The sequence below is a fragment of the Arvicola amphibius genome, chromosome 13 (genome assembly GCF_903992535.2).
Source record: "Arvicola amphibius chromosome 13, mArvAmp1.2, whole genome shotgun sequence".
Lineage (NCBI taxonomy): Eukaryota > Metazoa > Chordata > Mammalia > Rodentia > Cricetidae > Arvicola > Arvicola amphibius.
In genome coordinates, this window is record NC_052059.1 from 815088 (window position 1) to 842219 (window position 27132).

At 36.5% G+C, this 27132-nt stretch overlaps 1 protein-coding gene across 1 annotated transcript in view; it reads right to left on the minus strand.

The window, feature by feature from the left end:
* The window catches only part of Itgbl1 (integrin subunit beta like 1), a 186291-nt gene that overhangs the window by 60274 nt on the left and 98885 nt on the right, over positions 1 to 27132 (minus strand). Inside the window, exons 6-7 of the mRNA XM_038310288.1 lie at positions 26054 to 26194; positions 20324 to 20470 (exon numbers count right to left, since the gene is read on the minus strand). Coding sequence (XP_038166216.1) covers positions 20324 to 20470; positions 26054 to 26194 — 288 coding nt within the window. The remainder of the gene's footprint in view (positions 1 to 20323; positions 20471 to 26053; positions 26195 to 27132) is intronic.

The window sequence follows — 27132 nt, forward strand, 5'->3', positions numbered from 1 at the left end:
AAATATCTAACAAAATTTACTCCATTTCATGTCATCTAGGAAATACAAATTAAAATTACTACTACCACTACCATATATTAGAGTGATCAACACTCTTGACACTAATATCACCATATACTGTCAAGGATGTATAGTAACAGGTACCATGGTATATATGAGTACTGTACATATGAATACAAACTAACAGAGCCACTTTGGAAGGAAGTCTGTTGCTGCTGTTTATAAAACTGTGTACACTATAATATACACAAACTATGCTGAAATTTTGTGACCCTACAAAATACTCTCACACAGATGTTTATAACCATATTATACATAATTGTTATAACATAGAAGCAAACAATCACTTCTTAGGAAAATGGGGCAATGAATAGGTACGTCTAGGCAATGCAATAGGTTTGAATGCTCAAATGAGCTATCAAACATTGAACACACATCAGAGACAATTGAATGTATATTACAAAGAGAAAAGCTGATCTGAAAACTTTTCAGTTCAATGGTTACACCTATATGCCAAGGTGTGAAGGATAAAATTATGGAGACATTGAGAAGATCAGAATGTTGTCAGAGGAGGGAAGAATGAACAGCTGGAAGACAGAAGGCTTTGGAAATGAAATTATTACATCTATGTCTACCAACAGAGAATACACACCATGAGTGAGCCATCAAGTAAACTTGTGTAGAGTCTCCGTACTTTATGCTCAGTATTTCTCAAGGTGTAACATCTGTATCCAGTGATTGTACAACTAGAAAGAAATGTCAAAAATGTAAGTTTAAATGAAAATTTGCAACTCAAGCTTCACTTTGAGAAGCAGCAAAAGGGAAAACAAAGTCTGAAACTCTTCATGGGGATTAATGAAGCAGAAAATCATGCCATTTAATCCTCACTTAATCCTAAAGCACTTTCTCATCCTTTGAAGATAAGATGAAGAGGCTCTAACAGGTTGTGTGGCCTGTGCAGAGTCACGTTAGCTAGTTAGCAGATGAACCCAGACACCATGGTAGTCAAGGCAGTCTTTTTCTATCTAATAAATTCATGTGATAGTTGAAGAACAATTAGCTAGACAATTCTTTGCCTCTACTTTCTCTATATTTTAAAGTTTCTGAAGTTTAGATGTGTCTTTAAAAGGTTTCTTAAAAGAAGAGATATTGAGGCTAGAGATGCAGCTCAGAGGCTTTGCTGCATAAGCACAGGAAATTGAGTTCAGATGCCAGGCAGCCATCTGAAATAAGTCAGAGAGTGCTTACAGGACACTCACTGTCCTCCTTGGTCTCTTGTAGCCTCCAGGTGCATGTGCACAGACACACTCCCAAACATATGAACATCCACCACACACAGACACACACAGACACGCACGAAAGATAGAGCCTCCAGAGATGGTGATCTCAAAGATAGGTGAACTTTACATAACTTATTCTTCACTGTAGTCCACTGCAATAGAACTGTTACCTACAAATGAATTAGTATCTATTGTAGTTGGGAGGTTTTTTTTTTTTTTATTTTTTTGCTCGTGGCAATGAGAACAGAAATCTTCTACCACTGAGCTACATTTCTCAGCCCTCTTTTTAATTTTTACTTTGAGATGAGGTCTAAGTTGCCTGTACAAGCTTAAAACTCACCAATTTCTATCTCAGCGTCCTGAAACTATATCAGAGGTCCATGTGTAGAAGAAGGATTGGTTCTCAAAGCAACACTGTTGGGAGATGGGGCCTAGTGGGATGTCATTAGATCACAGGTATGCAAACTTGATATTCTCTTTATTTATTTATTTAGCTTCATTTACACTCATGGGTAAACAATTAAAGTTAACCACTAAAGTAATATATGAAGCACATAAAAATTAATTAGTTCTATTTTCAAGATTTGAGCTTTTGTTACCTAAATTTGTTTCAAACTCATTATGTATCTTCTAGAATCTGTTATAAATACTAATTTTAAATACTACCCAGTGACAGAAAGCAATCTATTAAACACTTCCTGACCCCTCTGATAATTAATGCGAATTTTCAAACAAAACACAATTGATTTTTAAATGTAAATCTGTCAAATACACAAAAACCAACCTTTATTTCATGTTAAGAAAATATTTCAGAACTTGCGAACAATAAGTGTATCAATTGTGTATTTGCTACAATCTGAATTTCCTATAAGGTTTATCAGTTATTTGACACTAATCAATAATTTTGCTTTTTCAATCTTAAATATAACATTTTCATAATTATTGATAAATGTTGTCTGTCTCCCATAGAGTGATGTATAGAGTCAGCACATGAATAGAGTGGCTGATGACAAAAAGATTGTATGATGTACCTTGAGAGGAAATAATTTTAATTTAAGAATGCTAATGTACTTCAAAATATCTTTTGGAACTTATCATCATTATTTTTTGTGAGGTTTTACAGTGACACTTTCTATACTTCTTTTGTGCTACATCCCATTAAAATCACCGCATTACCTTCCTCACCATGCTAGAGGTAGTCTCAGGCTGTAGTTGTGGCTATCCATATGCCTTCCCAGGAAATCTCTGTCACTCTCGTTTGTTAGCAAGCCTTAGAAAACAGATTCTGTAGGTCTAGGATTGGGTGTAAAAAGATCTGCATTTTAATGTAGCATTGTTCCAAAGGCCACAAATCAAACAGCAAAGAGACAATAATGAGCAAGATTGGTACTGAAGTCCCACAAAGCCGCCTGTTAATTAGTCGTGCAATCTCACACTCTTCCGGCTGCTAATTCCTTCCAGAGTAAAAGGAAAATACCTGGCTTCAGGGAGCTATGTAGAAGAAGAGGCATAATCATTATAAGAGCCGGAGTAGTGGATGTCAGAGGAAATAGTGTCTTCCAGACACAGCAGGTCTGTTACACATATGAACTCACAGAGATTGTAACAGCAGGCAGAAGACCTGCACAGGTTTAAGACACATGGGGCCCTAGCACTGAGGGGGGGGGGGTGTGTATACAGGCTCCTACCTCTAGTTAAGAATCAATCTGCAGGTTCTGGCTATTACAAATAATGCTGCTATAAACATAGTTGAACAAATGCTTTTGTAATATGATTGGGCATCTCTTGGGTAAATTCCCAAGAGTGGGATTGCTGGGTCCTGGGGTATGTTGATCCCAAATTTCCTGAGAAACCTCCACACTGCTTTCCAAAGTGGTTGCACAAGTTTGCATTCCCACCAGCAATGGATGAGTGTATCCCTTACTCCACAACCTCTCCAGCAAAGGCTATCATTGGTGTTTTTGATTTTAGCCATTCTGACAGGTGTAAGATGGTATCTCAACATTGTTTTGATTTGCATTTCCCTGATAAGGAGGTTGAGCATGCCCTTAAGTGTCTTTTGGCCATTCGAACTTCGTCTGTTGAGAATTCTCTGTTCAGTTCAGTGCCCCATTTTTTAATTGGGTTAATTAGCATTTTGCATGCAAATGGATGGAAATAGAAAACACCATCCTGAGTGAGGTAACCCAGGCCCAAAAAGATGAACATGGGATGTACTCACTCATAATTGCTTTCTAGCCATAAATAAAGGACATCGAGCCTATAATTCCTAAAAAATCCTAGAGAAGCTATATAAGAAGGTGAACCCAAAGAAAAACATATAGTTATCCTCCTGGATACTGGAAGTAGACAAGATTGCCGGACAAAAAATGGGAACATGGGGGTGGGGTGGGATGAGGGAATGGGGAGATGGGGAGAGAAAAGTGTGAAGTGGAGGATGGGAAGAGCTTGGGGGAATAGGATGGTTGGGATATAGGAAGGGTGGATATGGGAACAAGGAATTATATATCTTACTTAAGGGAGCCATTCTAGGGTTGGCAGAGACTTGACTCTAGAGGGGTTCCCAGGTGTCCAGGAAGACGCCCCTAGCTAGGTCCTTGGGCAGCTGAGGAGAGGGTGCCAGAAATGTCCAGATCCTATAGCCATACTGATGAATATCTTGCATATCACCATAGAACCTTCACCTGGCATTGGATGGAGAAAATGACAGAGCCCCACATAGGAGCACCGGACTGAGCTCCCAAGGTCCTGATGAGGAGCAAAAGGAGGGAGATCATGAGCAAGGAAGCCAGGACCGTGAGGAGTGCGTTTACCCATTGAGACGGTGGGACAGATCTAACAGGAGACCACCAAGTCCAGTTGGAATGGGACTGATGGAACAGGGGACCAAACCGGACTCTCTGAATGTGGCTGACGGTGGAGGAGGACTGAGAAACCAAGGACAACGGCGATGAGCATGAACTGTACAGCATGGACGGGCTCACTGTGAGCCTTGTCAGTTTGGTTGCTCACCTTCCTGGACTTAGGGGGAGCTGGGAGGACCTTGGACTTAACATAGTGAAGGGAACCCTGATGGCTCTTTGTCTTGGAGAGGGGTAGAGGGGGATATGGGTGGAAGGGAGGGGAGGGAAGGGGAGGAGGAGGGGAGGAGATGGAAATTTTTAATAAAAAATAATGAGAAAAAAAGAAGCAATCTGCAATTGATATTTTCTTTCAAAGTGAAAATCAGTTTTCTCTAATGGAGTCTCAATGCGTATGCTAACCACACTTCAGGGTAGTCCTTATGCCCAGGAGTGGCTGTTCAACAAACAAAACCCATGTTTCTTTGGATGGTCAGTGAATGTTTTGCTTTGTTTTAATTTTTTTGTTTGCTTTATTTATTTATTTTAAGAGGAGGCATGAAGTTGGGTGGGTAGGGAAGTGAGAAGGATCTGGCAGAAGATGGGGAATCAAATAAATCACATGACAAAAATTAAATGAAGGATGATAGTACTGCCTCACTTTTTTTTTTTTAACATTTTGGGATCGTTACAAACTTTTTGTGAAATTTTTAGAACTATGTGTCAGTGTATAATATATTACAAATGCCCAACACAACTTAGCTCTTGCTTTTCTTTGTACAGAGGTGGGTCAGATGAGCTTACACAGTACAGTATAGTTATATAATGACCCATGTTCAGGTAACTCATTTCAATGGAACTAATGTCATACTCCAATATCCAACCTTATCTTCTAATTTGGTATGGTCTAGCCTGTCTTTCAATGAGGATGCAAAGCTATATTAAGTTCACTGGAGGAATGACTCACTTAGAATGTGAGGTCCATATCATACATTTATAATTAAACAGTTCTTTGACGTTTAAAATCTCTGTCAAGAGTATCTACTAAGCCAGTTCTATACACATCCGTCAATCATTACTGGACTTGTTTATGTCACTTGGTGATACCAGTCCTTTATCAGACATGATGATTAAATCGACAACCTTTCCTTTGGTAAAACAGAAAAAGTGACCAGACTGTAATGGCGTTAACCCTAAGCTGTTTCTTGCTTTAAAAGTAAATATTCTGTCTTTCCCTCTGTTTATTTACTAGCAGGGACCTGTTAAGCATTGACAATGTTCTGTTTCAGGAAAACCATCTTTGAATAATCAGTTGCTTCTTCTCTCCTTGGGATGCTATGCATGCAGAACTTCTGTTAGCAAGGCAGATAGGGTTAGCTTATATACATTATTAATGTAAAAGATACCTTTATCCACCCTGTAAAGATGCAGACAAATAGCCGTGTCCTGATCTAAGATGACAATTCAGTTCACTTGAAGCCTTCTAATGAGGAGCACCCTCCTCCCGCTTCCCTTCTAAACACATATTCTCAAAGAAAATCTGTGGATGATGACAGCTGGCTGCAGAAACCAGAACTGGAAATTGAAAAAGTCTCGGATTCCAGGCTTTCCTGATGAACTGAGTAAAATAAATAGATAAATAAATAAATAAATAAATAATAAAATAAATACGGACCAAGAGTGGTGAGTCCAGATTGGACTCAGGAAAAAACACAGGTGTGAACTGACTCCCTCTTACACTCAGCTCATTTACACTCGACCCAAGATCACCAGAAAAATCTGTGAGCAAGTTCCCCTCGTCTTTTCCTATGGATGATTATTTCATTTCACTGAGAGTTATGGGCTATAAAATGTTTTCAGGTGAACATCCTAAGGCTCAGAGCTGAGGAAATAAATAGAACTGTAGTTACTGGAGCATAGAATATAAATGCTCATCTACAGAGAAGCTGTTAGCCAGGGAGTGGCAGGGAATGTGATCCAGGACCTAAGAGTAGCTGCCTTCACCAAGGGAAGTTGATACAGCTGGACAATTAGGGGAAAAAATAACTAAATCTCTTATTTAAAATGTAATTATGCATAGATTCTTGCTAATTAAAACCAGGGTATCTGCCTATAGGAAGCAAAGACGTGGGCAGTTAGGTTCTAACAGGGCTGTTCTGTTGTCAGCTGTCAAAGACCTCGAGGATGCTTTTAAGGCTGAATCATCCTGTAAAGTACTGAACTGATGTGAAATGAGCTATTTTGTTATTGTAAATAGATGCCGGAACTTTTTTTTTTAACTTAAGAATAAGATTGAAACAAACAAGGAAAACTTGGGTGTGTCCTCCAAATGATATTTAACTCATTCAAAATATTCATAATCAGCATATTCATTACAATGCTATGATAGCCTAACAAAATGAAAAGCAGTTTATGTTTTAATTACCCACATCCAAATCACACATTGTCCTTTAAATTTTTATGTGTGGATGTCAGGCTAATCTATAAATGTATCTTTGGGTGATCTTATTACCCCTCCTCAGATGACAGGCAATAACACAATGAACATTTATAAATTTACAGTATTACCATGTATCTATGCATGGGCCATTCACAAAAGTATAGCTTAATTTACCTACCTTTCTTAAAATAACCTCAAAATATATTGTTACATCACTATGCCAATCTATTACATGGATAAGGAATCTGAGTTCCTTATACTTGTTTAGCAACTACTTTACAGATTGGACCATCTCATTATCTTTGTGAAATTCAACTCCCATATATCGCTACAAGATACCAGTTGATGTTTTAAGTAGAAAGAAGTGTGCACTAAGGAACTTAGTATTGATGAAAATAGAAATAAATGGTTGGATTTAGATAGAGAGACAGACAGATAATTGTCATGATTAGCTGTTGAGGGATGTTCATGATACCAACATCATGAGGTTGATAAGTATTAAATGAGGCTTTGCAAACCCTTTGCAGAGTACATAGCACAAAAGAAATATTCATTAAATATTAAGTACTATTACTTGTTAAAACTTAAACCTAATAGAAAAATCATTAAGCAAGAAAAAAATTAATCATATTACTTCTTATAATGTGTATGAAGAAAGATAAACTCAATAAACAATAAACATCTAGTAAACACTTAGAAATTGTACAAACAAAGGGACTATAAGAAACAGAAAACATAAGCTTTGCCTGTTCATTTGCGTTCCACAGTTATCAACAAATGGAAACATCTCCTCCTGTTCCTCTTTGTTCTATTGCTTTGCTTGCACCTAGTCTCAGTCCTTGACCTGAGGGCACACATCTGCACTGAAGTCTATGATGCCTCTTTCTTATTTTTGTCTGATCCAGGATTTGGGGATAATCTGCCTAACTTTCCTCCTTCCTCATTTCAATTATCCCCTTCAAACCTTAATTTGTCATTGCTGACACACTCATTCCTTTTGGCTAAGATAAAGATCCACATTTCCCAAGAGAAGTCCAGAGAGTTTTAAACCAGCTTTCTTTTTGAAATTATCTTTATTTCAGTGCATGAAGCCTGGAAGCCTCTTGTTGCCAAGATCTTATGAAGAGATGGACAAGAGCGTTTTAAAAGTTGGAAGGAAGATGTTCAAATGTGGGAACTCATTTCAATGAGTAGGCAAGGCTCACTTCAGGCTTAGTGAATATCCTGGCTGAATCAGTTTCCTTATCCTTTTTTAAGTCAGAAAAGAAAATCTTTGGCCATTCTTTATCTCTGCATTTTTAAACTAAAAGTTTTATCTTTTGTGGATTGTGAATCTAAGACTCAAATTCATGGCCTCATCTTGGTGGGATATCTGCAAGGAATTCAGCTAAGAAGGAACATTCTGTATAACCAACAAAACAGATATGCTGAAGTTCAAGACTAAATACTTGTAGGCTTTAAGAACTGATTCTGGAAGCTGATTATGTGACGATTATCTTCACTCCTGCACATGTTCATGGTGTGGAAGGATGCCTGAGCTGTAGACACTCACTTAGTAAAGTTATCAGAGATACTTTGATGTCAAAATCTCAGCCCATGTTTGATGATAACATTGCCATTACATTAGGATGTGCCTCAGCTGGGACAGAGACAAAGACAGTCTGATCCCTATCACCTGTCCCACGCTGACAGACGCTTGGCTCATTGTTCTTCTGGGAGGTCAGTGACAGTCAAGATGGAGAAAGTCACTCTTCTATGCTTTGAGTACAGCCCTAGAAATAGTTCAGCATTTAAAAAGACAAAGTCACTGTTGCCATTGAGCTTATATCAACAAATCTCATATTCCTCGTGGTGAAGACCCTGAAAACAAGTTAAAAATATTTTCAAAGCCGGGCGGTGGTGGCGTACGCCTTTAATCCCGGCACTCGGGAGGCAGAGGCAGGCGGATCTCTGTGAGTTCGAGGCCAGCCTGGTCTACAAGAGCTAGTTCCAGGACAGGCTCTAAAAAAGCTGCAGAGAAACCCTGTCTCGAAAAACCAAAAAAAAAAAATATTTTCAAAAGCAGGAATATTTTACGAAGCTGCTTGTGATCACTGTCTCTTTCCACCACACTATTCCAACTTCCGCTTCATTGTACCCTTCAGCCAGGGTAGTTTTGGATTAAAGGAACATGAAATTGAGGGCATATTTCTGAGATTAGTAGATTTGTCTAATTTTCTTAGTTTTTTTAGGACATGAGGATGACTCTGGGAATATTTGCATAGCCCTTTAAGTTATGAGAAAGTTAGACGATACATCAAATCAAATATCATTTGTATGTAAGATGTCTAGCACATTTGTTGATAAGAAACAAATTTTGAAGCATAGTCATTGAAACAAATGCATAAAACCTGTGACCTCTCTGGTAGTATTTGTTTTAAAAACTGTAACCACTATTGATTGGCTTTTTGTTGGTATTTACCTTAACTTCGCATGTGATTTTGAATGTATTTTATTTAAAAAGGATTCCTAAATTGTAGGCCCTAAAACACATGTATGAGCCTTCTTATCTTGCCTGTGAAGTACATGTCTCATCACTGTAACCAAATATCTAACAGTAGAAAATTACAGGAGGGCCAAGTTATTTGGACTCATAGTTTCAGACTCTCATTGTGGAGAAAGCTTGGTAGAGTTTCTGAGCAGCTGAAGCATTCAGTGGATATTTCCCACATATTAGTGGATCAGAAAAAGAGGTTTAAATAGACATGTGATTGGGCTATAATACTTAAAAGCATGTCCAGTGGGAGTGGAAGATGTCTCTGAGTCTTTTGCCTTTTCCTCCTAGTGGGTTGCCTCATCCAGCCTGGAAATGATGGTTTGCGCCTAGTCTTATTATAACTTGTTAGGCCGTGTTTGCTGGATATCCCTGGGAGGGCTTCTCTTTTTTCCTTAGGGAAATGGAAGAGGAGTGGATCTGAGGGAGAAGGGAGGAGAGGGGAGAAAAAATGTAACGTATAATAGGAATAAAAGTGGAAAAAATGATCACGTCGGGCGGTGGTGGCACACACCTTTAATCCCAGCACTTAGAAGGCAGAGGCAGGCGGATTTCTGTGAGTTCAAGGCGAACCTGGTCTACAAGAGCTAGTTCCAGACAGGATTCAAAGCTACGGAGAAACCCTGTATTGAAAAAAAAAGTGGAAAAAATGTTTAAAACCCACCTTTACCAGCCATGCACCATGCTGGCAACGTTCTACACCAAATAGCATCACCATTCTGAAACCGGTAGAGAAAATTCCACATTCACTCAACCCATAACACATAGCTGAGAGAAAAAGTGCACTCGGCTATGTGCAACACAGACTTATGGAAACAAGAAAAACTCAGACAGTGCTGAGAGCCTGTGATTATGTTCATGGGCAATTTAAATAAAATAATGGCTCCAATGTTAATAATAATAATGTATATTATGCTTGGTCAAAATATCTTACTATGAGGCCATTAAAAACAAAGTATTATGATTATGTTACAACATCCAAAGAGTGAAAATGTAAGATACAAAGTAGTGTTTAAAAACTAGTTTCTATTATTTTAAAATAATTCAAGGAGAAAAGATGAAATTACACCTCAGTTAATATCTATATGTATCACTGAATGTTAATAGTAAAAGGAATCATCTTTTCAACATCATTCTTTTTGACATTGCTGTAAAAAATTTTAAAAACATACTATTTATTAAGAAAGAATTCTATTTATAGTCTGGCAATTTTATCAAAGGTGGATTCCAATGGTCACTGTACTTGTTTCTGGCTAATCACAAGTTACTATAATCTTTGTGACAAAGCAATACAAATGAATTGACTTCAGCTCTCCAAATTGGAAGATTAAACTGGCCTCAGCGGTACATCAGGATCTAGGCAGGGCTGCATCTGCTCTGGAGAACAAGCATGAATCTGGTTCATTTTATTTTATCAGCTAATTGTACACTGAGTGTGATTCCATAGCCCTCTGCATGTGCAGAGCTTAGAGAGGCTTGCTAGGATCTTCCTCTATCACAGCTTGTCTTACTCCTTCAAGACAGGGTTTCTCACTGGAATCTGGGACAAGACGACATGCCAGCAAACCCCAACTCTCCTCCTCTCCTCCTGCATCTCTTCATATGGGGGCAGGGATTAGAATTAAGGTTCTCATGTTTCTGCAGCAAGCATTCTTACACACCAAGCCATTTCTCTTGACTTTGATTTCTTGAAATTTAAAGCTCATTGACACTTCTGCCTTCCTCAGTTCTTCTGTCCTCAAAGTCATCAAGGGAAGGTTAAATCTTTTCATGTTATCACTCTGACTTTCCTTTCCTCCTTTTCCACATAAATAAACCCTTGTGATTATATTGGATGCATTTGGTAAACCGGTATAATGTCTTGATGACAGTCACAATTGTTCCTTTTCATATAATTCAATATATTACAGATATAGAGAGTGGATACAGGCATTTTGGGAAGGCTATTATTCTGTCTACCATGGTCTTTAAGGATTGAACCTTGATTAATTAATTGCTTAAAATTCTCCTCTGCTTAATACTGCTAGCAAGGTCCAAATCATCCTCCTTACATCAAATGAAGGTGGGTACTAAATGTGATCAAAGATTCTCAAAAGTGTATAATTCCAGCGTACTTCTCACAAATGCAAACCATTTTTCTTTTCAGAGGAGTTCTTTGAAATCACATAATCTTACATCTAACTGCTCTGACATAATTGTCAGTAACAGTTTATGACTTCACTATTCCTCATTCTAGACACAATTTATTGATGGAAAATAGATTATTTGATATAAGTTTTTCAAATCAGTGTTTTATACTAATTCATTTTAGTTTTTGTTTTCCTTTTTAGAGATTCCAGGGAAGAACCTCTTACCTGTCTTGGAAAACATGACCTGAAGGTTTGCTAAATTCCACCTACCTCTTAGAGAAATAGCCATACATAGCAGACCAGAGTAAAATCAAACTTCTGACAGAGTAGAAGCACGTGTACTAGGTTTGAGTGCTTGAGTGTGAGCATTGTGCATATGTGCACGATGAAAAGGACTTGAGAGAATGATTGGAAGTTATTTATATCCCTCTCCATTCATGTGCTTGATGAATACCATAAATCATTCTCTTGTTTATGGTTACCTGGTTACCTCATTTGGAATTCCTGCCACTTTCATTCTGAATTAAAGTAGATACTGTGTAATTGTGTGTGTGCTGAGCATTGTAACTAATGACAATTAAAAATACAACCAAAAGGGTAGTTCCTTTAGATCATAATGAAATAACAATTCTTTAGATGTCCAAAACTGGACTTCCTATTAGAATAATGTACCATCAAAGCTTCAGCATTTTGTTACTTTAGTGATAACCTCCTGGATACTTTCTATATCTATCAGGCACAAAATATCATTTCCCTTGCTGTAACTAGTTTATAGCATAGAAACCAAACCTTTGGCTTCGACTAGAAGGTAAAAGCAGTATATGCAAAGAAGTAAAATAATAACCACCCAAAATATATATCCAAGGTAACTGCAAAGAGTTCTTCTTGACTTTTATCTAAAGGTAGCCAATGGATTAATTAATAGCAGTATAAGCTGCTGCTGCAGGTTCATGACCGATGAGTCCACCTGCACTACCATTTCAGGAGGTAAAATTAAATTTTATTTAATTTAATTATCTCCTGTCCCCAAGATTTTTGGAACACTCACCATCAAAAGATAAAACACTAATAATGTGGCTCAGTTTTTACTGGAAATGAATTTATAAACTAGGTAGTTCTATAGTTATATACATGTATCAAAAATAAGAGCTAGGTTATACAATAGTTATGTAAAAAAGTTGCAGTACTAGCAGTATGATCCAGCTGTTGTTTTTTTTTTAACAACTGGGAATTGAGACCTATAGACAATGTTTTGAGGGATTCCCAGTGAAAACCTGGAGTCACTAGCACTAGGGAGGAGACTAGGTCACTGACAGCATGCACTGTATCACAACCTATACAGATCTATAATCCTTCCAAAGTCTTATTTGCTAGTCTGACCTTAAGAAATCCATCTGGACTTCTCTAGTTAGATAATAAAATTATCTGGAAGAGGGTGTCTGGACAGAAACACAAATTAGGTCACTTGAGTTCGTGGCTGTCTCTCCTATAATTACAATAAACTGTACTCAAGAGTATAAATTCTTAGATTCTGTCCTCTCATCACAAGGGAAATGCTCACTCACATTAACCACACAGTTTTCCTGTAGCATATCCAGAGGCAGCAGCCTGAGAAGTTTTCCAAGGTACTAGTACAGATTATATATTTTTTTTTTGCATTTCCCATTCCCCTGTCTTTTGAATAATTATCATGCAATACAGACTTTTAAGTAGAAAACTTGGCACAGCTGTTAATATGCTTGTCAAAGACTGCAAAGAACCTTTGAATACTTGCTGTTTTATCTCTGGGACTATCCAAGCTTTACAAGTTTGGCTGATGCATTATGCCAGACCATTTGCTATTATTTACCAGAATCCACATGGCATGAATATTTTGAACAGTAAAGAGGCTAAAATTATTTAGAATCTTAGATAGGAAGCCAAAGACTTCTGCCTTCTTCCTTCCTCAAAATAAAAGGCAGCACAAAAGAAATAAATATTTTGGGAAAGCAGTCTCGTCTATCTTAATTGTTATATTTCAAATGAAAGTGTGTCACACGAAAGAATGCATCACTCTCAACCCCAAACAAATACTTGGTAAGAAGCACACGTGGCTCAGACACAGGATCCCAAGGCAGAGACCTGGAGGATGGGGGGAGTTGTGAGTTATCAGTCCCTCTAGATATCTATGCAAATTTAGGCTTAGATCTGACTTTGAAGATAAATGAGAAGTAGTAAGCAGAGGGTCAAGTGGAACAAACACAAAATCTAGGGGTCCAAAGGCCAAAACATAGGGCCAAGTTCACACACTACATAGGGATGTGAAGGGAAGGAAAGCCAACATATGGGCCAACGTAAGCTACTTAAGTTATTTTAGCTTACGGCCTGATAGGGTTTGCATTTCTCTCATGAAAGATCTAGATTAAATTACAGTCAGCTCAATCTCATACCAGTGTTCCATTATCATACACAAATATTGTATCATTCTCAAATATGGAGATACAACAACTCGTAAAATACTAATATGACTTCTAATAAAAAGTTCTCTCTCTCTCTCTCTCTCTCTCTCTCTCTCTCTCTCTCTCTCTCTCTCTCTCTCTCTGAGTGTATGTGTGTTGGGGGTGTATGTGTGTATTGAACTATTGAGTGAATTTATGGCCTTGTATGTTCTAAGCAAGTATTCTCCACTGAGTCACATACCAAGTTCTTTTGTTAAAAATTAATTCTGATTTACATATATTTTAAAATCAGTATCTTACCAAGTTTCTTAGTAAGGGCTTTAAGTTATTCTATCTTCAGATCGGTCTTGAATTTGGGATTCTGTATCAGTCTGCCAAGGAGCTGGGATTAACAGACCTGCACCATCAGACCTAGATAACAATTGTCCTACTAATAAATTGCTTATATAACTGACTTTCAAGAAAATAATTTTGTGTTTTTAAATTTATCCTGTCAACAGAAAGGCAGATGTGATTTAAAATGTAAGAAGAAGAAAGTGGAATAAAGTACTTGTATTGTATTTGTGGATGGATTTGTACAAATCCCAGCATTTGGGAAGCAGAGGCAGTTGGATCTCTGAGTTAGAGGCCAGCCTGGTCTCCAGGATAGCCAGAGCTATAAAGGGACCCTGTCTCAAAAAGAAACAAACAAAAAACTACAAAGTACCATCATTCATGAATGCAACTCTGATAAATGAGGCAAGAAAATTTGAAGCTGTAGTTTGCTGGTAAAAGAGATAAATTATTACTTCAGTTGAAGAATGTACAGATGGTGAGAATGTGGCATGTTATTACTCTTTGAAAGTATGTTCCCATGATAGGTAAAATTTGATTAATTCATTAATTAAAGCATACTAATTGAGAAAAATGAGGATACCACTTCCATTTTCTAGATGACAGGCTATTACATAAAATAAGTAGTTTCAATGTGCCAATTTTCTTAGATTTTTCACCATTTCACATAGAGGTTTCTGTTTATGAATGTTTAAAGAACTAAGATAGACAAAATTTTAACAATTCTAATGAAAGAGAATCAAAGTACAAGGAAGCCAAGTAGAAAGAACTTGGGACACAAGGACAATGTGCTGATATTCAAAGACAGCAAACATTGCAGACACTCTGAATAATTGCTGTGGGAGCTCCTTCTGCTCTTTCAGCCAATAGCCTTTAAGATACCAGCTCCACATGCTCAGCCTCAGTTAATCTCAACAGTCCTAGAAAATGGACCTCAGCTGCTTTGGAAGTGTTATTTGAGAGAAGAGGCAAAAATTTTAGAGCAGCAGGGGAGAGCAAAAGGATTTGAGACCTCCCAAGATCAAATTCTTGGTGAGGATTATTATTCAGATCCTCAGGAACATACTCACTACAAAGAATACACATTATATCTAGCCCCTTCTTGGCTAATTCTTACATCTTGATTCTACCCATTTCTAATAATCTGTGTAGAACCATGGCATCATGGCTTACCGGGAAAGATTCAGCATGTCTGACTCTGGCAACTTCATGGTGGCTGTCTGACTCTGCCCTTCTTCCCAGCATCCAGTTCTGTCTTCCCCACCTACCTAAGTTTCTGCTCTAGCAAAAGGCCAAGGCAGTTTTCTATATTCAACCAATGAAAGCAACACAAATATAGAAGGACCTCCTATACCAGTTTCTGCCTCTGTTTAAAACACTTTCTATATTGATACAATTTTAGGATATATTTATCATATTGCTTTATATATTTCTACCTTTGATTAAGATATGTATATATTGTTTACATTGTAATGTCTTTGTCCTCCTTTACTTCACAGTTGTTTAAAGATTGTTTAATATTAAGATATGAAGTTTAATCTTTAAGTTATATAGATACTAAGTATCATAGGTCAATAGTCATTCATGATTGTTAGGCTTTTAGTCAGACTAATTAGGTTCTTTAGATACATAGAGATTATATTCTCCATAAACAGGGAACCTTTAACCACTTCAAAGTTCTGTAGAACATGGTATTTAAATAACTTAGAATTCTATTGACATGAGACAACATTGCTCCTTGTTGCACTGATCTATTCCTGATTGAGTGTTGAGCACCAAAAACAGTCCTCTTGGAGTTTGTCTTTTTCTTGGCAAAACTGGCCTTTGGGCAAGAAACTGCCCATTCCTCGACCACTGATAAACTGCACGATGTCTGGACTGAACAAGATGGATATATGAAAAAAAGACTTTTAAATCTTGCCAAGACAGGGTAAGATGGTTATGAAAAATTCCCTGCCTCTAAAAATGGTCTGTCAGTTACTCTCAGCCTTAGCCAAAGTTGGTTGCTTCAACATTGCAATTTGGACGATTGCTCAGGCAATCAGTTGTCTCTGTCATCTACTGCACATATTGGAAGCTGCTTGATTGTACTTCCTGCCTACTCAAGTACTATCATGTCCCTTCTCAGGCCTTCAATGGGGTTGAAGATTAGGTAGTCATATTATCATCCTCTTATGATCTAGCCAAGCCATTTCCAATAAGAGACTTAGACTTCTTAGGATAGAATGTTTATTAAAACATTTAACATACATTCCTTGCTTAATATTGTTTATGCTGGTTGTAATTCTAATCGTATACTTGATATCTGTTCCTAGTGTATATGGTTTGTATTGGGTTTGGAACTCTCTTATTTAAACAAAGCGGGGAGATGCTGTGGAAGCTCCATCCAATAGCCTTTAAGATACCAGCCCACTGGGATGTGGTCTCTTGTACTATAAATACAGCTGTAAAGTCTGCAGTCACTCTCTCAGTTCTGGCTCTCACTTCCTGCTGCTAGACTCTGTTCCTGCTCCCCATTCATGCAGAGGACTGTGATCTAAGACAGTGATCTGTAATTCTCCCCTGAATAAATAACACTTTATTAAACATAATTCTGAACTAGTATGAGATTATTTTGTATCTTTCACCATCAGATAGATAATGTGTGTTCATTGACGTCAATGCAATGAATTAATAAATGTTAGAAGTTTATAATACAAACAACAAAATATATAAGAAAGAGCTATCTAAATTACCATGATTGGTAAGGAAGAAGGGCCTTTCTTATGCTTCTGATAGAAGTACAATTTTTCTAGAAAATGTATATTGATTGGCTATTTTTTACTATTTTCATTCATTCAGCTCTTTATAGAAGAAGTAGAACTAAAGATTTATATGCATATTCTGCCCCAGGAGTTTAATTTTGACACATAGAATAAACAGCCAGATATATTTCTAAGAAAAGATTATTTTGTTACAAATAAAAATCATAATTACTACACAACCAGAAGGGTGCTACTGTATAAGCAGATAATAATTTTCAAAATTATCAGTATAACAAAGGAATAAACACTACTTTTAGTATGTATTGTTTAACAGATTAACATGGTAAGAAATTACATTATTAAACAACAGTTCTGAAGTCCAGAGCATTGTGTTAAGAGGTTATAAGACACCCACTGTCTTGGAAATTACTATATAGATTCACACCACCCATCAAACAGAATAGCTATATTTCTTCCTATTTCATTATGTTTTAGGAAATTACAATGAAAATGCATTCAATAGTTTTAGCACTTTGTTCAAGGAAACTCACATAATTAACGGTTTATGGAATAGCATAAATATTTTATTATAAGATATATACATGATAATTATATTTATTGTTATTTAGATATTGCTATTGATAACACAGAGTTAAAAACCTTAAGTATTTGAATAGCCATGTATTTAAGTGTATGTGAATTTTTTGTTTTATTTATATTGTCCTAGTTATACTTTCTAAAGTTTAGTTGGGGAAAACTATATATCAGATAGGAGTTTGGATACAATAATAAGCATGCCACAAATATCAGTCACTTAAACAACCTGAGTTTCCATCCATGTTACCCACCATGGGAGGATTAGCAGAGCTGACTACCCTCACTATGAGACTCAAGCTGAGGGACCAGCACCTGTCTCCAGCACATCTTAGGAGAGAGACAGACTAGCAAATGCCTTTCAGTGATTAAATGTGGGAGGAACAAGCATTAATTTTGCTCTTAGATTTTTTTAATAAAGTCAGAATCACACACAAGAAGATCTCAATGAAGATAAAAATGAATTTTTTTCCTAGAGAATTTAAAACTAATGTGTTGCCTATCTCAAACTGCTTTTAGCTTTTATAGAGAACATAGATGAAAATAAAAGTGACTTCCCACTTTTACTGAGATGCAGAAAACAAGACCAATAAGCTTGTAGACACATCAACTACAGAGAATACATCTACTTGAATAAAATGATATCTAGAGGAGATAGAAATCAAGAAATTGCAGACTGCATAAGAATATGAAGATCTTGTGAGCTTTTCAGTCTTTAGACAGAATGGCTTTGCTTACTCATCATCATCAAAAGTGAGAAATACAATTTGATTCCCAGTGGGCCATACCTGCCCCTGTGGACCATTCTCCCCAGTTGATGGCCAACAGGGCCCTAAAGCTTGAGAACCAATGGTGCCTGTAATTGCTTTCTCCACTCTTGCAATCACAGCTGTGATGGGTATTCATTCAAAACCACAAAACTAACCCTTTAAAAGCTTTCATATGAGATGTTTGCTTCAGAGATCCCAGTCGCCATGCTGTGACTCATAGATGTATCCTGTGCAGGGACCATGGATTCAAGTTCTGGATATGTTGTTGATTTTTGGTTTTCATTCTCAAACACCCATGGGGAACAGTTCACCCACCAATACCATTACTCTTGAAGTAGTGATGAGCATTATTTATTCACACAATGCTTCTAGAAACTAAATGAATTTATAGTGCAGTCAGGTTATACATATGTATTTAACATCATTTTGATACACTATAGTTTAGCTATATTCTGTCCCTCCAAAATTGTAGCTAAGCAGTGACCCTTAAGAAATATGGGAGTCACTATGTATTTAAAACTACTTATTTGTTTGTTAAAGATTAGCATATAATTCCACAATAACTTTCTTGTGTTATTTCTGTGTTTTAAAGTCTAGACAAATAAAAAGCACATGCATATATTTAAAGTAATTTTAGGGAATGAAAAAATAATTTGGGAGATTTTCTTATTTTCCCATTATAGAATTGGTCATTTAAATATCAAATATGGATATATTAATAATCTTCCAGGTTTTTATTTGCTCATGTTCTATTTATTTCTACTAGTAAAAGACTATTTGATATTTTTATGGCCTAACATAATGTACAATCTTTACCTAAAAAATTCTTTAAATTGTCAACATACATACAGGTCCCTGTCCTTTGATATCTGACAACAATCTCAAAACTCATCTTAATTTTCTAGAGCAAAAACACCTGGAAAATAGTTCTCAGTAATAAAATCTATTTTGATATGAAGTTATTTTTTATTTCTCTCAATATTTTCCCTTTAGAATAATCTCCATTATTATAGTAGAGTTATAAAAATATTAACATTTAAAAATAAAGAAACAGGAACACTACATGAGTTAGCCTCTCACACTATATCCTATTTCGGAGCAAAATGATGAAACTTTCACGAGAGAAGATGGTGAGGTCATGTCAGCACCTGGCTGCTGACTGAAAATGTGGGTGACAGTTGTCTGGGGATTGGACAGTTTCCACCCTTGGACTCCAGAATCTTGACAGGGTTATTCATCTCCACCTGGAAATATTTTAAATTGGGTGAAGCCGAGTCTCCTGTCTGGGTTATTGCTAAAAGACGGGAATATTCAGAAGTATCTCTGAGATTTAAAATCTTCCTACCCATACCCCACTAAACCAAGCATTAAATGTGTATAATTAACATTCACAACTATATAATTCTGTGATTATATAAAAATACCAGGGCTTTAAATACCAAAAATGAAACTTCATGTTGTATGAATTATATCTTAATAAAAAAGCACTTCAATGAACAACATAACAAGAAAATCACATTCTTTCATCTAAAATTCAAATCCCTAATTCCTACCCTAGACCAAATTTCTTGTAGGCTCTACTAAACAGTAACTCTAAGAGCACATGTCAGATTGACTTTTCTATTCTCAAGGAAGGAATGAGTTCATAGTTCTTATTTTGATGTATTAAAAAGAATGTTCTTCCAGATGAATTTTTTCCTTATCCTGAATTTTTTTCCTGATCTGAGAGCAAAACCACACCCGAGGCTAAATGTCTTCTAAAGGAGCAGCTTATTCATGCATGTGTATACAATGCTTTTCCAAGTGAACAATACCCAACAAATAATGGTATTGGATTTCATAAATGTCATTGAGCAATTAGAAGCTCAAGTTCAGAAAAATTTAAGCAAACATCTCCACTGTGTTTTTACTGTTTTTAATATATTGAACTGAATGAAGATAAACAGCAATTTAATAATCTGAAGTAGAGAAGATGTGTGTGTGTGTGTGTGTGTGTGTGTGTGTGTGTACTTGCATGAAGAGAAAGAGACAGAAAGAGAGAGACGGTTGTCTTTGTCCAGAAATTTCCCTGATCTGAGTGGAGTTTCCCAGTTTTGAAAATGCAACAATATTTCTTCCTTCAGTGGTCTCAGTCGCCTTCTTCATAAGATGCATGAGGATGGCATTCATTTGCCACACATTATTAGGAAGAATGACAAGACATGACCATTGGCTTCACTCACCCCTTCCAGAACAAGGCAGGTCAGAGCCGCTCTGGCACTTCCTGGCGCTCTCCTCAGCTGACAATGGGCAGGACCTTGGGTGCTCACAGTTCTTCCCATACCAGCCTGTTCTACAGTCACATCGTCCACAGTTACACTGCCCATGGCCTTCACAGTAAAGGGGAGGGGAAGAGCACACAAAGATTATATAATCAGAGATAGTTTATAGCTTTCATTCTACTAGTGCTTTTCAGAAGTAAGTCAGCATCTTAATTTCCACACCACCAACCATTAAGGCAAAGGAACATTTTTCTCAAATATTTAAACAACTGATGTACATTAACAGATTGAAAAAAACAAAGAAAAGCAACAAGTATGAATAAAACAAATGGTTTAATAAGGTTTTAAATTTGAGTCTATTAAATTCTAGATAAATGTTATTATATTGGTCTCTGGAAAGTAAGTGTAGTATTTGATAGATTTGCCGTTTAATTAAGGCGACAGAGAACTATAGGAAATAGAAAACAAACAGTTTTGAAGTAGGAGGATTTTTTTTTCTAATGAATATTTCACCTGATCTATATCTACTTAAAAGAAATAAGGAGCCACAAACTGACAATGAAGCCATGAAATCTAGAATTAGGGATAAGCTGAGATCTCCACTCCTGAGCTCTATTAAGCTATAATATACATATAAAGTAGAAATGGAACAAATGATGTAACTACAGTGTAATTTTTTAATCTATGGAAATGTACATATTGAAAGTACATAGGAGTGATGCTGTTCTCATTGTGATACACAATGATACATACTCATTGTGAAATGGTTACCACAAACAAGCTAATGGCCATATCTCTCACCCCACACAGGTGTCTACGAATATGCTCGATCTATCTTCCCAACAAATCTAAAGTACTCAAAACATAATAATTATATTCGCCATGCTAAATGTTATGACTTCTGGACTTATTCATCTGTAACTTTGGACATTTATATGCTTTGATCAATAATTCACTGCTTTACCACCCTTCTACTCTGTTTTTCAAGAACAATATTTGAGGGCAGGAAAAAAGTCTCAGCAGTTAAGAGCACTTACTGCCCTTCCAGAGGACCCCAGTTAGGGTTTCAGCAAAGGCACGGTAGTTCACACCTATCTGAAATTCCAGTTTCAGGGGATTTAATGCCCTTTTCTGACCTCTGTGGAAACCAGCAATGCAAATAATACACATACATGCATGAGGACAAAAAACGCACACAAAAGATGACAATTATGTAAATCCCATAAAAAATAATCTAACAAATTTAGATTCTGTACTATTATGTTCTATGATTTCTATATTCCAGGTAGCATAATGTTTTCATGGTTCAGCCATGTTATTGCAAATGATATTTATGAACACATTTCACCATATACATCTATATCTACATATAAATATAACCTTCATACATTTATCTAGCCACAGCCACTTGTTTCTAAACCTTGGCTATCAGGAAAAACAGCACAAAGCAGGCAATAAAGCTTCTGCTTCAAGATAATGATTCTATTTCTTTTGGGAATGCACTCAGAAATCTTTCTCTTTCATTTTCTGCCTCCAAATTCACATATACCTGTCTCTACTCTCCTTCAAATTCACAACCTTTTTTTTCCTTACAAATTATAAAATCCATATTGCAAAGTTTTTTGTTGGCTTTTGTTGTTGTTATTGCTGTTATTGTAGTAGTAATTGTTTTACCATATACTGTCCTGGTTCAATGATAATTTTATGGGTCAGAGTGAAATGGTATAGTGGTGATCATCAAATGTAACTATTTTAAGTAATAAGTTGAATTCAATGACTATTTCTTTTTTTTTGTTTTTTTGTTTTTTTGTTTTTTGTTTTTCGAGACAGGGTTTCTCTGCAGCTTTTTTAGAGCCTGTCCTGGAACTAGCTCTTGTAGACCAGGCTGGCCTCGAACTCACAGAGATCCGCCTGCCTCTGCCTCCCGAGTGCTGGGATTAAAGGCGTGCGCCACCACCACCCGGCTTCAATGACTATTTCTTGAGTCCCTGATACAAGATAGTCTATTCAGCAAGGTGCTTCATTACTAATCTCTATAATGGAAAATATGTATTATTGACAAATACTTATGATGTGTGAACATGGCTATTTAGATCTTCCAATGAGAATTTTACATATAATCTTTTGTGCTTTTTAAAGGCTACATTTCATACATCATTTAATTCTGTGGCATTTTTGCAGTTTATCACAACTTAAGAAATTTTAGTTATGAACTAATTAGTTTTAGTTATTAGTTTTAACTCTTAATACTAAAAAGCCATACAAGTTGTATGAAGTTCTTCAGAGCTGTTGAACACAAAGCAGATGATATAAATCACAACATCTCAACATGGTATATTTTCTTTTTTTAATGTGGGGGAAGTGATATTTCTTAAGTCAAATAAACCAAAGAGGAGAACACAAGAAGCAAATACAAGAGTCATAGGATAGTTTCTGTAAATCCAGTCTACAGTGAAGGGAAGTAGAGTTAACATGGCAATACAAAGCTGGGTGCAATGGCTTCAGCCTATAACCCAGCATTCCAGAGGCTGAGGCAAATTGACTGCTTCCAGCTTAATGTCAGTCTGGGCTACACAAGGAGTTCCAAGCCAGACCTGCCTGTTGAGTAAGACTCAATCTCTAAATAACTAACTAACTAACTAAATAAATAAATAAAAATAAATAAATAAATAGTATCCTTGACTAATTTAAATATTTATTCAAGACTAACTGTTGTAATTTTCAAATTACTTTCTCAGTAATGAGAACTCTACTCATGTCTTGTTTCAAGAATTCTGTTCTATGCTGTCAAAATAAATTTCAGAACGTTAGCAATTTCATTCTAAATAAAACTGTGCATTTCCTACGGAAGATTTTTAATCCATATAGTCAGAAACTGGTTTAGAAGTGTAAAGTATTGACACCAGATTGCCAGGAAGTGGCTGAGTCAGAAAAGCACTTGGAAGTGCAAGGGATTGATACAATTTCTGAAGCAGGCACTGAGTCCTAAAGAGGAAACTACGAAATAACACTGTGATCTCCCTTCTGGATTTACTAGTTCCTCAATTCCAGACAAAAAGCCCAGCTAAAGAGAAAGGAATCATTGAACAGAAATAAATTCAGGAAGATAAAGGCTTGATTTTTATTTAAAAAATAATTTAAAGTAAAAGACATGTTTGGCATGAGAACCAGTTAGTCTAACGCACTGAAACATACAAATGTAGGAAAAAGTCTTAAGATAAATAAAAATGGGCATTTTGCACTTGATTTAGATGTGCCACTGTCTTTCACAGGCCTCAACAGAATTTAATCTGTCTTTCAAGAGGAGAGAAACAAAAGGACTCTTAACACACTGATCATAATGTAATGCTTCCAGGCCAGTTTGCAAACCTGTGAATGTTTTAAGCCTGTAGGAGTTAGTCTCATTTCTTCTAACAAGTGTTCTTTTAACTGCATAGGCAGATCAACAACACTGAGATGAAAGATGTAGGATGTTGTTGATTGTCCCTGATCTCAACATCAAAAGTATTAAAATTAGAAACCATTCTCGGATACCCTGTACACATGTGTGCATGGACACACACACATACACAATACCTGCACACACACACACACACACACACACACACACACACACACGAATATAGACATACTCAAGTACACAAACACTCACCCAAAGATGTGTTTTAGTATAATCTGTCTACTACAAATGTGACTGCTGTTCAGGCTACCTCACATGGGGAAGAATGTTCACAGCATGACTCCTAACCCAATAGTATGATAGCTATGCAAGGAAGTTACCACAAACTCTCAGGCTGTTCTAGGATGAGTGTGACACCCAAACCCACATTTCATTTGTGGATTGTGTTCCCTTGAGTTACAAGAGCTAAATTCTAAAAAAAAACAAAAAGGAGTCTGGGATAAACTTAGTTATTAGTTAAATATATTTCAACTCTTTTTATCTCTTGGAGGAAATATTTCTTTTCTTTTTTAAACCTATAATAAATTTTATTTATTCTATGTGTTTTTCACATCATGTATCTTGATCCCATTCATTCCCCATCCCTTCACATCCACCCTCTGCACCTGTACACCACACCCCTAATAAAACAAAATTCAAGGAAAAAAATAAAGAAAATAAAATGAGGAAAACAACTTAAATTGAATGAATTAAAAATCTTGTCATGGAAGCTGCAGTGCAAACCAACACGTCACACCGTATGCACCTTTGCCCACACATCTCTACTTGCAAGTGTTCATTGTAAAGAGTCATTGGTCTGGGATGCCCTCTTTATATTTCATTATCTGAAGGCCTACATTTCAAACAGAATTCCACATTGGTGGTCTAGTAGCACCTTGCCATGCATGCCCACCTCTGTGAATAGACACATCTCCCTAATTAGAATACTAAACAAGCTCTTGTCCCCATAAATTCTGTGCATACTTAGTGCATAAAAGGCACTCAGTTACTGTTAGCTTTTTAAAATAACCGCTGTGGTGACACTGATGATACAGAACACATGTTATATAATAAGTAACAGAAAAGCTCTCTGAAAGACTGTGAGTAAAATGTGCTCTGATGCTCGCAGGGTTTCCAGAGGAGGAAGTCTTACAGGAGAAAGTTCTGCAAGCAGGCTTTCCCCGGCCTTTGAAGTTACACAGTCATGATTATGTGAGGCAACTCTTTTATCTCCCTTTGCTGGCACACTTTCCAGGAACCAAAGGAGCATTCTGTCTACCTGCATGTACCAACCAAGCAGTCAGACTAAAGAGGCACACACACAGAAAATGTCTGTCTTCTGGATTATTAAGCAAAAGAACTTAGAATTTGTAATTTCACTCTGGAGGAGTATGCACAAATGTGTGTGGTTGTGCATTTCTGTTCTTGTATGCAGGGTGACCATAAAGGGACATCAGTTACCCTCTATAGCTCTCTGCCTTATTCTTTGAGATAGGGTCTCTCAAATGATCCTGGAGCTCGGCTGGTAAGCAGCAAGCCCATCCACTGTATGTGCCTCCCACTGGAGTTAAAAGCATGCAGACAGCTATGTCCAGCTTTTTATGTAGGTTCTGGGACTTAAACTCAGGGTCTCTTGTTTGTATTGTAAGTGCTGCTACCCACTGAGTCATCTTTCTTGTGCCCAGATATCTTCCTTTTTGTCTGTATTTTGTAAACTCTGACTTTCCAGGTTGTGTTTGCGTCCTTCACTGTTGGACTCAGTAACCAAGACACAACCCACAAGCTGGCATATAGTATCATCTCCATAACTATTTAAAATACAGAATGTTTGGGTCCATTAACAAATATTCAAGTCTACATTTCACTATACAATAATTTTAGTGAAAATTCCATTAGTTTATGAATATATCACCCCCAAGAACTCCTTTGGCATGTGTTTCTCTTGCTTTCTCTTGCTGATACCCAACAGGTTGCTAGTTCTGCAGTCTCAGAGTTGTGGTGAGAAAATATTTGGAATTAATGGATCTCCTCAACAAGGGATCAAGTTAATTTTAAGAAGATTAGGTTGGTTTCATTTTGAGCTTTTTCAGAATGTCTAAAATCTCTAAAGGATGTGTGCATCACCGAGAGAAGCACTACAAAATATAGAAAGCCTAAGGAACAACAGTTTCTCTATATACGTGAGAATCAGAATGATTCAGCATGATGAGTAGTGAACCTTTTTATAAGAACAGGACTCAGGAGAACCTTACCTGAACAGAAATCATCAGAGTATCGATCATAAACAGCTCTGCAGTCTCGTTCGTCACACTCACACGTGTCCCCGTGAATGTCTCCCCAGTCCCCAGTTGGATCAACGTCGTGGCAAAAACATTCACCACAAACACATGTTCCTAGATGGGAAAAATGAATTTTATGGGAGTCCTGATAAGTATTAAAGAAAGCATCTTGCATGTTTATTGTTTAATTCTTTCATATTTTGATTCTTTCGTATTTTGAAAATAAATATATTTAGATAAAAATATTCTAAGGAGGGAGATCACCATCTGAAGTTGATGACAGATATTTCTTAATAAATAAAAGTTTTCTATAATTATCTGAGATTATTCAATAAATCATTAACGTTGTGTTAATTTCTTTCAAAGCTAATATTAAAACAATATATTATTTTTGTTTGCAAGAAACTTGGAAACAATTTGACAAAAAAAGTGAAGGCAAAGGTAACAGAAGAACTAGCAAACTCAAAGTTAGTATCACCATTTTGTGAAGTAAAATGTAAATGGCTTAAGGATTTGAGAAGTGGTATGTGAATGAAGTGCTAGGAGTAGGCATTGTGGGTATACCTGGAGGGGACAAACGTTAGCCAGCCTAAGAGGTAGAATCTACAGAAACCGAATATGGTGATATATCAGGATGGTACAGTCCAGGACACCTGCGAAGGAAGACTATACACGTTTAGAGGCTTGAGACAGAACCGAGAGTTGAAACTGTACAGGTGGAAAATTTTCTGTTGGAAAGTATTTCTTGCCATTGATATTTTATTTACATAGATTGTAAATCTTTAGGTAAGTAACAGATAAATTACGTGGGATGAAAAGAAATAAATCTCTTCATTGTTTCTTTAAATAAAAATAAATATAAATTTGGCTAAAACTTTAAATTACAAAATAAAGCCATAGGATATGAATAAATTTATTCCTATTCAAAATATCTGAAATGTAATTATTAAAATAAAGAAAATATTTAAATACATGCAAGCCTGAAATTTGTATTGGAACTAAAACAACCTAAAAATCTCCAGAAGACTACAACAGTGAAGCAAATTATCCAA